Here is a 13878-nt window from a genome sequence, read left to right on the forward strand (position 1 = left end):
CCCCGACAGCCTCCAAATGTTTCTAATTAATCCTCCCCGCTGGATGGGATCTCGTAGGGTGGGGATTAGGAGGAATTTATCCTCAGAAAAGAGCATTCAGGCGTTGGGACGGGTTGCCCAGGGGTTGTTTTGGTGTCACCGTCCCTGGGGGTGCTCAGGGAGAGGTTGGACGTGGTGCTTGGGGACGTGGTTTGGGGGGTGATGGTGGGAGGGGGAGCGGGTGATTTTGGAGGGGTTTTCCAGCCCTCATGGTTCTGTGGTTCTTTAAAAATAAGGCCACACAAGGGGAAATAACTGCCCTGCAACGGGCTGAGCTTGTGGCCCCATAGTGGTGGAGGGTGGTGGCACCACAGGGACCCATCCCGGACCTGTCCCGTGTCACATTATGAGCACGAGGAGGCAACGGGGACAAAGTGCCACCCACACGGGACATTTGTGGCTAAAAGAGTGAATTTAGGGTCGGCCACCAAGACGGTCACAGCCCGGAGCACTTCCCATGGGGACAAGCTGGGGGAGCAGGCCTCGTCCATCCTATAGGGCCCAGAAGCTTTGGGGTCACCTCCCACCCTCCTTTTGGGGTTAGGGAGAGGATAGAGCCAGGCTCCTGGTGGCGGGGGCTGAACCTGGGGAGGGTCTTGGGGGGGGTCTGTGGGGCAGCTCCGGCCTTGGTGGGCTTCCAGACCCCGCTGCGGGGTGAGGGAGGTGAAGGGGAATTGGTGCTGGGGTGGCTCGGCCCTAAAGGGAAGGAGGCTGCTGCCATCTAGAGCAGGGACTCCTCCGCCTGCGGCCGAGCCAGGCCGGAAACGCGGAAACTTTGCCTTAAATTGACGGAAATTGAAGGAAAAAGCATTAGGAGACAGAGCCGAGCGTGCAACGGGCTCCAGGGTGCCGGGCTGAGCACCCGGCCCTACTGTGGGGTGCCCTGCGGCCAGGGAGCCGCAGGCAGAAATTGGGCTGAAATTGGGAAATCCCCCATTTCCCCATGTCCCCCCCATGTCCCTATTGCACCTCATAATCCCCCATAATCCCCATGCCCCCCTCGTGTCCCACTTCCCCAATGTGCCCCCCCATGACCCCACACCCCCAAATCCCATATAACCCCCATGCCCCTCTCATGTCCCCAAATCCCCCATTTCCCCATGTCCCCCCCATGACCCCATACCCCCCATAACCCCTGTGCCCTCCTCGTGTCCCATTGTCCCCCATTTCCCAAATGTGCCCCCCCATGACCCCATGACCCCAAATCCCATATAACCCCCATGTCCCCCTCGTGTCCCTAAATCCCCCATTTCCCCATGTCCCCCGGTGTCCCTATACACCCCCCACAACCCCCATAACCCCCCAAAACCCCCATAACCCCCCCACAGCCCCCCTTCTCCCCCCACCCCTTCCCCCCCAAATCCTCCGGGCCGCCGGGGGGCGCCCTGCCAGTGGTCGTGGCTTAGCGACCACAGTGGGCGTGGCTTAGCGGAGGGAGTCGGAGACGGGACTGGGTGGTGGGCGAGGCTTCCGTCTGATGGGCGTGGCTTTGCGGATTCTGGGCGTGGCTTTAAGCATTGTGGGCGTGGCTTGAGAGCTGACGGGCGTGGCTCTACGGCGGCGCACATTGGGTTTAAGCGCGGGGGTGGGCGGGGCTTGGCGCGGCTGGGCGGGGTTTGAGGGAGGTGGGCGGGGCTGTGCGGCGGTGGGCGGGGCGTGCGGCGGCGCAGCGCTCCGATGGCGGTGAGCCGGGCGCTCGCCCTGCGCCTGGCCTACGCGGCCACCGGCTGCGCGCTGGGGCTCTCGGCCTTCTTCACCTGGAGCCTGGCCGCTGCCTTCCGACAGCCAGCCACCGCCGCCGCCGGGGGGCTCTCCGGTAGGCTGGGAACGGGAACGGGGCTGGGGACGGGGCTGGGGCTGGGAATGGGGACGGGAATGGGAATGGGGACGGGAATGGGAATGGGGCTGGGAATGGGGCTGGGAATGGGAATGGGAATGGGGCTGGGGGGGGAGATCGGGGCGGGCAGGAGCCGTTCGTGCCCAGGGTGCTGGTGCTGGGCCCAGGGTGCTGGGCCTGGGGTGCTGGGGCTGAGGCTGGGCCCCGTGGTGCTGGACCCAAGGTGCTGGGGCCCGGGGTGCTGGGGTTGGGGCTGGGGGGGGTGATCACAGCAGACAGGAGCCGTTCATGCCCGGGGTGCTGAGCCCATGGTGCTGGGGCTGGTGCTGAGCCCATGGTGCTGGGCCCAGGGCTGTGACAGGCGAGCTCCAGGGGCAGTTCTGCACCCAGAGGTGCTCGGCGCTGGGATGGGATCCCCAGGGACCTGGTCGCAGCCCTGGAGTTGCGGGATCCCTGTCCCAACGCTCTCGGAAACGTGGTTGGGGTTCGGGGTCTGGAGCCAGGAGCTGGATTTGGGGATCCTTGGGGGGCCCTTTAGGGGTGGGAAGCTCCCTGTGACAGCCCCCGGGGGGCTTCGAGGCTCGGGTGGGGGTTTGGGGGCTTTTTCTGGCCTCCCCCGAAGATATTTGGGGAGCTTGGGACCAGGGGCCGGTGTCTGGCTGCGTTTGCAGCTGGGGAAACCAAGCAGCATTTTTTGGGACACGCCGACTGCACCTGCGTGCGGGGAGCCCCAGGTGCCGGCCGGCCTTCTTACCGAAAAGAGGCTTTTATTTTAAACTTCAAAACTTTAAAGTTTTGTTGACTTTCCCGGCGAGATTTTGGCCTGGAAAGCAGCATTTACGCGTGCTCTGGGTTTTCAGGAAAAACCCAAATTGCCCGCTTCCTGAGGTTTGTACCCGCTGAAAGCATCTGGGCTGGATGCTCTGAGACAGGCGTTTGAGCTGCTTTTCAGACAGGCCACAGGCTGCAAAAACCCATCTTTATTTCCTCTGAAATCAGTGATGCATCAATATCGTGTTTAAGTTATATATTTTTCGTTAATGGTTGGGTTGGAGCAGATCGCAGCCATCCCTCCGCTCACCAGCTCCGGGGTTTTCTCTGGCTGAATTCAAGCGACCACCTGGAGGAAGAGCTTAAAGGGAAGTGAAATTTGGTAAAGAATCCGGATTTCTGCTTGCACATGAGTGAATCCAACGCTGCTGTGACCACCTGGGTGTTTGCCCCAGCAGGGCAGCTGGGATGCCCAGCGTTGTGCTAGGTTTGCCATCCAGCCGATTCCCTCAGCTCCCTCGCCCTCTTCTTGCCATTTCTCCAAAATTCTTTAATTTTGATTAAAGGTAACAGGGGCTCAAGGTAAGCGAGATTAAAAGAACAGCCACTTGCAAGGTTGCACTCGGTGAATTTGCGGGCTCGCAAGCATCTGTGGCACATCCAGAGGCAGAGCCTCGGCAGGATCCCCAAAGCCTCAGAAACGCATTAAGAAGTAATCAGAAAGGCTTTCAGCGTCTTTCGCTGTTGTGACAAAGCTGATTTAAGAGGCTCCTGTCATCTTCCACTCTCGGCTGCTTTTTCCTGCCCTTCTGCTTCGCTCTCCGTGTTCCAACAGGCGAAATGAGATGAGATTTCTCCTTTATGCTCCCCAGCCGATCACGTGTAGCGTGCTGTCCTGCAAACAGGCCGGGATCGAGTAGGAACAGAACCACTCGTGTACGGGAAGGACCTTTGAAATTTGTTCTGCTGCCAGCCAAGCCTTCAAGCCAAGTTGTGCCAGCCTCCAGGGACAGACATTTCACATGGGTAGGGTGCTCGGGCACTGCTGGAGGGGGAACCTTAAAGAAAAAAAGAATCACTGTTTTTTTTTCCCCATGCACCGAAGCGAAGGCTGCTTGCTGAATTAAGTTTATTCCACGAAAAAAAATAAAAACAAAAAACAGCGTGTAGGAGGTTGGCCTTGTGTTTAGACACCGCGGGTCGTTCAGTTTCAGGTATTTCACGGGGTTTTGTTTTTGGCACCTCTTTTTGTTGTCGCACGCCAACCAGCTCTTAATTTCCACTGGCAGAGAATGGCAGGGAAGGAAGTGGGCGAGCGGCTGAAACTTTCCGCTGTGCAGACGCTGCAACGTTCGCTCTCAGGCACTGCCGTGTGCCCTTCGGTGTCCAAAAAACCCTCTTGCAACTTTTTTTTAACGCAGCCAGAAGGACGGCTTCCCCCCTAATCCCCCCGGCACGGCTCAAGCGCGGTGCGTGGGCGCTGCTGGTGGCACGGGGCGAGCATAAAACCCTGCTGGAGGTGTCCTCGTGCGCTCCGTGGGGTCGCTGTCTTCACCCCAGGCTTTTGTTTTTTGGGCCAAAAAGTGCCTTTTTTCGTTCAGGAGCTTCCAAAAGCGATCCGAGCACCTGCGTGAGCTGCAGGTCCGGCTGTTGCGGCTGGCAGCGCTGACACTTTATGGGGGGGGGGGGGATTGTTTAGGCTGGTGTAGCTGGCAGTTTAGCAAAAGTTGCTAATTAACGTGCCTCTAATTAAGCCAAGGCTTCTGCCAGCCTTCTCTGTGAGTGTGCTCGTGCGTGCTGATCTGGTTGCAGCTTTCTTTCTCGTTCTCCCATCACCTCTGCTGGGTGTCTTTGCTTCTCCCTTGCCCACGTTGGGTTGCAGCCTGCCTAAATTTTTGCTGATGTGCACTTGGTGTTATCAGGGGCGTGTTTTTCAGGATGTTTATCTGGGTGCTTCCTCTCTCCTGTGCTGTCCTGGGCTCTGTTTTAATCTCTGTAAGAAGCCTCGCTGATGCCTCTGCCATTAGGAACCCCTGGCTTTGTAATCGCTTTATTTATCTTTTCCTAATCATCCAGAGAACCTTTCCTCCTGTGTTTCCCTTTGAAATCCGTCTTCCACTACTGGTTTCGTTAACTTTCACCTGCTTGGATGCAGTCACTGGAATCTGAACGAAACTTCAAATTCATTTCACCCGAGCTGCAGCGTGCAAGTTTACTGCGGAGGGGCAGGCGGTCGGGTTGTGCTGAGTCTGTAACCAGAGCCCTCAATTCCCTCTAGTTATGAAACCAGAAGCGTGCAATTTCAGATGCTGAGCAACCCCCTTTCCAGTCTTTCTGGTTGCTTTTCATGATAATAACCCCCCCCACCCCCCCTAAAACCACAGCGCCCGGTAAGATCAGCTCGCTAATCCTCTAAATCTCAGCTCTGCCTCCAGGCGTGCCCACATGGGAATTTTCTCATCCTCTTCAATCGGGGGCAGACCTCCTCTATCAGCCCCTTGTTCTAAGCAGCGACACCCGACCGAGGCTTTCCGATAACCCCCGGGACAGCAGCTCAACGGATCGATCACGGGACCCCAAAAGTCATCCCCGAATTAATGCTGCCCGTCTCGGTGGTTTGCCATTTCATTTTGAGCTACTCACAGTGGCTTTTATACTTCAGTGCTTGTTTGTGTGTTTGACCTCCCCCCCTCACCGCCTTAAATTAATTTTTTTTTTGAAGTAAGCCATGAATCTCCACGAAACTGATGTTTTCGTTCAGCCAGGGGCAATTTAAAAGAGAAGAAAGCAATTAGATGTTTTCAGGATGGATCCAGCCCTTTCCCGAGTGGCTTTTAATGTTCTTGCGTGTGTATCTTCTCTCTTTAAATTGAATAGAGAAAGAGTTGTGTTTTTTTTTTTTTTTTTTCCACAATAAGAGACTTTATTGGCTGTTTCCAAGCTGCTCAGATATTTCTGGCAAAATAGAGAGCTTGTGCTTTGAGAACATAATGTGGACCAGATATTAAAGCAGCTGCAAGGAAGATGAAACACAAAGCGCACTTTTCAGACCCTCGAAACTTTAAAAATATCTGATAAGTGGAAGGAGTAGAAGCTGGCTGAGGCTGGTCACAGCACCCATGGCTTGCAAAAATTACGATTCTCTGAAAGCACCGAGAGGAAAATCCTGGGAAATCCAGGCAGATTGGCTTGGTCCCTCTCTGAAAAAAAAGCATAGCAGGAATAAAACATTTCCAATTGCTCAGATTTGCATACAAAATACTTAAAAAGAAGTTAAGTTGTGCCTTGTGCCTGCTTTATTGTCTTAAGCAGTGGCGAAAGGTGGGGAAAAACACACTAAAAGAAAGCACAAAGCCAAAGCCCAGGGTTTGTGCTTCGCTGTGATCTTGCAGAATTGTGAGGGGAGAAGCGAATCCTTCCTACGTGGAAAATGTGATGTTGGTTTCGTCTTCAGCATGAATGGCAGAGGCACAAAGCATCCGAAATCTGAACATCTTCCATTTCCTGCTTCTAAACGCGGCCGCTCAGGCCAGCCCGGTGCCGAGCAAGCAGCTGAAATTTTATTTCAAAAATCCCCTTTTTTTTTTAAATTCTTGCGCCCGTGCAGCCCGATCTGCTTTCCTCTGAACCGAAACGTCCCAAAATAAACAGCAAAGCCCTCGACTGCACGTGCCCAGAGGGAGGTTTTACCGAGGGCTTTTCACGAGAATACTGCAAAGACTCCTCTCCTCCCAGAGCTGTTTTCCTTAAATATTTCGGTGTTGATCCTTAGCTATTTTGGCAGAATTGCTGCTTAGAGAAAACCCGTTTTTAACCTCTTCCAAAAACAGCTGATGCTGAGCTGGCTTGGCTCGGAGTGCCGGAAGAGAGCATTTTACCCTTTCTGGGAATCAACCAGCGAAGGCAACGTTTCTGCAACTCAAAAATGGGAAAAATGAGCTTAAAATGATGCTGCTGAGTAGCAGAATGTGTAAAAAGAGGTTGTGCAGATGGAAAATGATGGAAGGCCTTGAAAAAACTCTTCTCGCTGCTCACTGTAGACTTCATATTTTCCAGAACAGTGCAAGTAGATTTTAATACTTTTCATTTTTACAATTTTATTCTCATTTTGCTCGCTCTCAGCTTTGTCCCGTCGTCCGCAAGCGCTTGGAGCTCCGTGCAGCTGGCAGGAGAGCTCCTCTGCTCGGCTTCTTGGCCTCGCTCTACACATTTATTGTTTTTTTTAATTTTTTTTTTCCTCGCTCACGCATTTGTTGTTTTTTTCCCTCGAATCTGGCCCGCCCGTTAGTGCCGTACGCCGCGTCCCAGCACGGCGTGCAGACGTGGCCTCTGGCTGCTCCGAGCTCCGGGAAGGCAGCTGCGCTGCATTTTCCCTGCCAAACAATGCGACTTGTTTTGTTGTTTTTCTTTTTTTTTTTTTTTTATAGGGACCAAAACCCCTGCCCGTGACGAGCAGGGCTCTGAGGAAGCCTCTTTGCGCTCGCAGCTTTTTGGTTTTACGCTGGGAGAAAGCGAAAGTTTGGTCCCACGTCAGCTGAAGCGTGCCAGCCTGTCTGTTGGTTGGCTTACCAAAATATTTAGGATTTCATCTTTTTTTGCACCTGCTCACAGGCTGAGCTTGCTCCGGCTTTGGGACTTGCCCTTTAGGATGTATTTAAGCGTGTCCCAAGTATGCTGCAGGTTTTTATATTTCAACTATGAATTAAACAGCAGCTCATAGGTATAAAAGGCTTTAAAAAAAAAAAAACGCTGCCCCTGTCGCTGTTGTTTCAGATGTTCTCGTGGTTGTTTGATGGGCCAGCTTCCTTTTCCTGGAGCTTTGTGTACTTTGGATAATTAGTTTTGTTTTTTTGGTTTAAAGGTAACAACTTTCCCGCTGCTCTCTGTCGGAAATCCCTCGATTGTGTTTTGTTCAGCGCCTCTCGTTTTTAGGGTGGTTCCAGCTTGGAGTAAATCCACCCAGCCAAAACCTTTCCCTGGAAGGTTTTTTGGTGTTATTTCCAGCAGGTGATGTCACTGCAGCTTCTGGGTCTGCTTCTCGGTGAATGCAAAATGCAATCCAAAAATACAGGTGTGGATGGGGAGGGGATTTGGGGGAGCTTCAGGATGCTGAAGGTCCTGCGGTTAATCACTGCAGGCTTTAAATGCCGTGACTTTTATTCCTATTCCAGTAAAAAAATTATTAAAATGTGGTTTTTTTTTGTTTGCAGTTGCACAGGTGAATGAGTTAGCTGCTGTTCTGCTGCCTACATCCAGCTGAGGGGTTTGTGTTAAAGCTGCTGGCCCCCTTTTTTGGGGGATTCAGGACCAGAGTCCTGCTCTCATTGCTTTTTGCAATGTCTGAGCACACGCACGTTTCCTCTGCTGCTGTGGATGCTTCTTGAGGCAGCTCTGCCAGCTGATTTAACTTCTTGTAGCCTTTTTCTGCCCTTTTAGGAGAAAAAAAAAACACCAAACCCCGCTGTTCTGCAAGCTCCATAGCCTCGCTGAAGGATTTTGGGGTGTTTTAGGGGTGCAGGGGAGAGGCAGGCGGAGCTGGCGAGGACCCCGCTCGCCCCTGTTTCATGGGATAACGAACATTTTGGTGATATTTTGGGGGTAAAAGGGTTCTCTGTGCCTCTCAGCCGTGTGACCCAGCTCTGCACGTGGAGGAGCTGTTTTTTTTTGCCTTGTCACTGTTAGGGATTTACTGCTGAGGTTTGCCCCACGGCTTCCTTTCAAGCGCTGTGTCAGGCTTTAGGGCTGGGGAAGAGGCAGGGGCAGGCTGGGGGGGGGGATCTGGTGATGCTCATGTGCTTCTTCTGTTCTTACCACGAGAGCTTTTGGGGCATTAGAGGCTTTTTTGGCGTGGAAACACGAGCAGCTTGACTCAGCACTTCAGATAAATTGTGCCAAGTCATCTGAAAGGCGCCGGTGGGGAAGCAGCTTGGTTTTGCTAATCAGAAAGCTAAAGTTCCTTATTTTTTTTTAATATATTTTCTTAAAATGTGGGTTGAACTTGCTCGAGCACGAGGTTAAGGGTAACGTGAAGTCGAGGAAGTGGTGGATCAGCGAGCTGGGCGCTGGGCTTTGCCACCAAATCCCATGGCAGGCTTTCTGGAAGGCATTGCCAGTGTGACCACGGTCGTCTGCAGAGCTCCCAAACGCCTCCTGCCAGCCCCGTCGTGGCACAGCAGCATCCCTGCTGCCCTGGGGAGAGCCACAGCAGCAAAATCCGGAGTGCCCCTAGTGAAAAGTTGCCTTTTCTGCTCCATCCTCCACCTTTTTTCTTCCTCTGGGGCACCGTGGAGGGTGTCCGCAGCCACTTGGCACCACCCGAAGGCACTGAAGGTAGCTGCAGAGGGGGGGGTTCTGTGTTATTACAGGGTACCTCGTAAAGCAGCCTGGTATTTTAGCAGTGCTATTGTCCTTTTTTGTCCTTTTTTTCCTCCCTCCTTGCTGCCACCCTTAAAATACGACGTCTACAGGAGGTGGCAGCAAAAAGGAGGAGCACCGGGCAGCTCTTTAAGCATTTGGACCCACTTTTCTTACACCGAGTGCCTGGTCTCGTTTTTTCTTTCGTATTTGGTGAAAAGATAGCATATTTTTTAAGCACAGGATCAGGGAAGGATGTGTCATTTCTCCTTACATCAGAAAGTGCTCGGTACTTGGGGGCTTTCGTGCCTTTTGCTCCCTCATTTCCTCTCCCTTCTGACAAGGGGGTTGAAATGTGGGTCGGGAACGGTCCCCTAAGCCCTTGGAAGTGCCTTTTGCTGCTTCTCCGCAAGCCGTGCTGATCTTAAAACACAAAACAAAGACCTGGACGTGCTCAGCTGCTTGTCTGCTTGTGTAACCGGGACGTTTTGGGCCAGCCCCAGGAGTGCGGAGCCAGATTTCGTCCACCTTCAGCACCTCCCGAGCGTGCTTTGCCCTAAGTGGGAATTGTACGTAAATAATCAGCTGGGAGCTGAACTTCTGCACCCTTCTGCTTTCAGAAACGCCGACAGAAATGTCACAGCCCTTTGAAAATCCGACCAGCTTGGCAGCAGCGTTGTGGGTTTTGTTCCCCAGTGCTTCCTTTGTGAGTTAAGGGCTTGGGCCACGCGTTTCAAACGCTCAAGCTGCTGTCAGAATATTTCCAAATAAATTGGGGAAAAAAAAATTGAAATAGCTGTACGGTTCTCTGAAAGCACAGAAAACAGCAAGGAGGACAGGAAGGCTTTGTGGTAATTGGGTAAAACCTGAATTAAGCTCGTTTGGGAGAGCTTTGGATCGTGTTCCTTGTACTCTTGTGCAATTATCCATCGGCACAGCAGCGCGTGGTCCCGTCCCCTCCTTGTGGTAGCCCTTCTTTAGCATAAGGAGTAAATTTGCTCTGTGGATAAATGCAAAGGAAAACAAAGGTTTTCCTGTAGGGCAGCCAGACGGTGACACGGATCCCAGTGGCTGGTAATTTTGGGTCACCTCAAGGGCTCGGAGGGGATTTGTGCGTGTGGACGCCCTGCGGGGTTAAGTGGAGATGTGCTGGAGCCAAAAGGTGCGGGGTGACGTGCGGGGTGCTGAGCTAGGTCTTTCTTGGGTGTCTGAAGTGAGTGGTCGTGGGGTGGTCTTCGTCAGCCCTGGGTGTAAAAGGGGCTCCCTGGGTTTTGTAAAAAGGTGAGCTGCTTCTCGGGAGGTGCCTGGCTGCGGCTGCTGTCCCCGAGGTTGCATGGAGAAGTCGATAAATCAGAATTTTAGGGCTTGGAAGGGCCCTCGAGGGATCACTGTGTGTGCAGAGCCCTTCCAAACGGGGCTGCTCAGCACAGGAAAATGAAAATATTGTTCGGGGGAATGCATTCGATGAACGAAGCCCTTTCTGTGCCAGCCTGGGATCCGGACCTGTACCCTAAAGCCTGCCCTAAAGCTGTGGGGTGCTTGCGGAGGGCGATGCTCGCACGGGCAGCCCTCTTGCCCCCCTTTTCTGAGTGTCCTGGCAATGAAGTGTTAACATTCAGTGATTTTTTGGGGGGCGGTTATTGGGATGTGTATTTATTCAGCACCTTTCTGTGTCGTGGTGTGATGCACGGTACTGATTCCCCTTGCTGTCTGATCGAGCAGGTGTTCTGGCGCTCTGGGCCCTAATCACGCATGTGATGTATGTGCAGGATTACTGGAGGACCTGGTTAAAAGGGCTGAGGTTCTTCCTCTTCATCGGGATCCTCTTCTCAGCCCTCTCAGTGGTGGGGATCTGCACCTTCCTCGTCCTGGCCATCACCAAGCACCAGTGTAAGTACCTGGCAGCAGTACTGGGAGCAGCAGCTGGTGCTACTGGGCTTACTGGGGCTGGGTGGGAAGGAACAGACTGGGGGGGCTCCTGCCACCTCTTGAGAGGCACCGTGAGGTTTTTGGGGAGGGTGCCAGAAAGCATTTCATTTTTCTGCTGTCACGAGAGCCGATGGGCACCACTCCCTAGGGCAGCGCCCGTCTGCTGCTGTCTGATAGCCGCCCTGCTAAACCTGCAAACAATCCCCATTTCCCAGCTTAGTCTTCAGCAGAAACTGGAATTTACTCCTCTGACAGCTGAGGGGAGTGCTCGGAAACACCGTGCCTCAGCGCTCGTAAAGCAGGTGGGCGAGGACTTTGAAATCTAAACAGGAGCCAGCGGGGCGAAATGCCTTCGGAGCTTAGTCAGCACGCAGAGCCGCGTCCCTGGGAGCTGTGCAAGTGTCATATGAGGGCTCGTGTCATTCCTCCCAGTGGTTGCTTGGCCGTAGATCAAAGGGAGAAGGATCGTGTTTGGTTTTTTTTTTTTTTGGGGACTGCGTTTTCATTTGGGACCGATTTTTTTTTCTTTTTTTTTTTTTCTGGCCGGGCTGCACAAGGAATAAAACGGTTTGTAAATGCACCTTGTGTCCTTGTTCTCTCTCCTAGCCCTGACTGATCCCAGAAGCTACTACCTGTCGTGCGTCTGGAGCTTCATCTCCTTGAAATGGGCCTTCCTGCTCAGTCTGTACGCCTACCGGTACAGGAACGAGTTCGCAGACATCAGTATCCTCAGTGACTTCTAACACTTGGACTTCAATCCCGTCTGAAGGTGCTGGAGGTCTGATCTGCCCCCCGAAGGCATGGTACACGCGAGAGATGCGCAAGAGGCAGAGAAGGAACTCACCCAGTGCTGCTTGGTTTGTCTGTCTGCAGTAGGGGTTCTTCCTAATTGCTTTTACTCAACCATTTAAAGTTTGGCTAACGATGTCAATCCAGTCTTTCTGTAACTTGCCCGGGAGTCCCAGTGTCTGGCAGCGGGTCAAAAGACTCCGTCTGCTTACACACAGCAGGCCCAGACCCACTCTTTGTGTTGCCCTCAAGTCCTTGGGCTTCCACGTGGGGAGGAAGCCCACACAGCACCCCGACACCTCGTGCTTGCGAGGGAATCGCCAGGTGGGTGCCCAGATGTGCCCAGAAACCCTGCTGGGTGGAAATCATCTCCTTTTTGCACTGCTCTGCTCCTCAGAGGGAGAGCTGGCCTTCCTTCGTAGCAAATCCTTGGGTAGCTTCCAGGCAGTACCACACATCTTCCAGTACTACCCTTTTACAACTAGTAGTAGGGGATGGGGTGGAGAGTGCTGATTCTGGCTGCTCACCCAGAAGGAATTTAATATTTTATTTCATGCTAAATTTTCTAGGGAGCAGAACAAGGTGTTCGGGTGGCAGGTGCGCTGGGGAAGGGCTTGCTTACCTGAACCTCAGGAGAAACCTGAACATGATTCTTCTAAAAAAAAGTATGTCCATAGGTAGCGGCGTTTCCTTTTCTTGGCTCGGCTTCCCTTTATGAGCAGGATGAGAGAGGGAAAGGAGATATGGTCCTCAAAAATAAAAAAAAAGGTATCCAACAAGCCTCCAAAATGAGCGCCCGATGTACACCGCCTGCGCTGCCACTGGTCCCTGCTTTGCTGTGGAAGGCGAGAGGTTTGAGCACGTAATAATTAAATGGAGCTGCTGAGGGTATTTTGCAAGCAGCTGACAACACCTGGATAGCATTCCCTTGGTTTTTGGGTGGGAAGATCCTCAATTTACCCAGCTGGAGGGACGCCGGGTCAACGCACCAAGCCAGCCGTGCCGGGGAACCTGCTGGAGGCTGCTGGAGCCCGACAAAAGGCTGCGTACGTGAAATGTGCTTACGAGGTTAATACTCAGGCTTTAAAATCCTAAAATCTCCCGTTCTGCTGACGTCGGGCTGCCAGCATGCCCGGCATTCCCTGCCACGGATCCAACGTGGGGTTTGCGGGAGGTTTTAGGGTGGGTGTTTGCAAGAAGCCATCTCTCGTCTCACGTTTCCCCAGCACGACTCTGCCCACGTGTTCGCAGCAAGCAGCGCATCGGGGCTCCCTTCCCGGGCACACATCCCAAAAATCCCCTCAGCTGACCCCGGAGGTTTTTAAAGTTTATTTTTGTGACACTAAAATTTGCCTACGAAACCGCTCACAGCATCTAACCCCACCCCGTTTTCTCCCTGACGTGTTTTAGCTCTGGAATTTCTACTTCCATCTCAGCTTTTTAAGAGATCGTCTATGTAAATATATAATATATTTTTACATCGTTTACGCTTCGTTTGCACGCTTGGTGTAAGGCTCGGTCCTGCAGCGGGATGGAGTGATCCACGGCGGGGCTCCTTCGTGTGTATCCCAGTGTCTCCTTGTACTAAGCTGCGCTGTGTAACTCGTGTGTGACACCACGGGAAGAGCAGAAATACACTCGTCTTTCTCACCAAAACGGTGTCTGCAGAGTTTGTTCTATAAAATTGTTAAATCCCGGCTCTTTCCCTTTCCCATTGAAAGCCTGCAGGAGCGTGGGGAGGACAGGAATTGGACAAAACACTCAGCTTTTGGGGGCGATGCACAATCACAGCAATTTTAACCTTTACTGCACCCTCAACACCTATAACCACACGTAGCAATACCCGATACGGTATTTTTTATCTGTTTTTTTTTGTTTCTTTCCTCCCAAAACTTCACGCCATGTCTAACACCTCCTCAAACCACACCTTTGAGGGGCGCTTTTATTTCGGAGCCGTGAATTTTCTCCCCGAGGGATCCCACAAAGGACTTACTGGGGGGGGGGTTGTTGTCTTATAAATAGTAAAAATCTCAGATCGTGCACCCCTGCAGCCCCAGGTGAGATTCCCAAACCTCTGCTCAGGGAGAAGACCCCAGGTATTTACTGCCCATCATCTGCTTTCCGTCTCCTGGCCGGGGGGAGGCCGTGATAATGAGAAC

The 13878-nt window shown here is 52.9% G+C and overlaps 1 protein-coding gene and 1 long non-coding RNA gene across 2 annotated transcripts; both read left to right on the forward strand.

Annotated features, from left to right (window-relative positions):
* The first annotated feature begins 1669 nt into the window (after positions 1 to 1669).
* On the forward strand, positions 1670 to 13375 carry SLC48A1 (solute carrier family 48 member 1). The gene is made up of 3 exons (XM_084500056.1): positions 1670 to 1855; positions 10724 to 10891; positions 11537 to 13375. Exons 1-3 carry the CDS (start codon positions 1717 to 1719, stop codon positions 11671 to 11673), a joined length of 444 nt encoding a protein of 147 aa, XP_084356182.1. The 5' UTR covers positions 1670 to 1716; the 3' UTR covers positions 11674 to 13375.
* Positions 3680 to 9627, forward strand: LOC311424703. The gene is made up of 3 exons (XR_014686165.1): positions 3680 to 4984; positions 5071 to 7718; positions 7858 to 9627. It is a non-coding gene; the product is annotated as an uncharacterized lncRNA (long non-coding RNA).
* Positions 13376 to 13878: the final 503 nt, after the last annotated feature.

Source organism: Aythya ferina (genome assembly GCF_964211825.1).
Source record: "Aythya ferina genome assembly, chromosome: 28".
NCBI classification, from domain to species: domain Eukaryota; kingdom Metazoa; phylum Chordata; class Aves; order Anseriformes; family Anatidae; genus Aythya; species Aythya ferina.

Coding starts and splice junctions, on each gene's coding strand:
- SLC48A1 (XM_084500056.1), top strand. CDS start 1,717: ATGGCGGTGAGCCGGGCGCTCGCCCTGCGCCTGGCCTACGCGGCCACC. Junction 1,856..10,723: donor CGCCGCCGGGGGGCTCTCCG/GTAGGCTGGGAA, acceptor CTGATCGAGCAG/GTGTTCTGGCGCTCTGGGCC. Junction 10,892..11,536: donor GGCCATCACCAAGCACCAGT/GTAAGTACCTGG, acceptor TCTCTCTCCTAG/CCCTGACTGATCCCAGAAGC.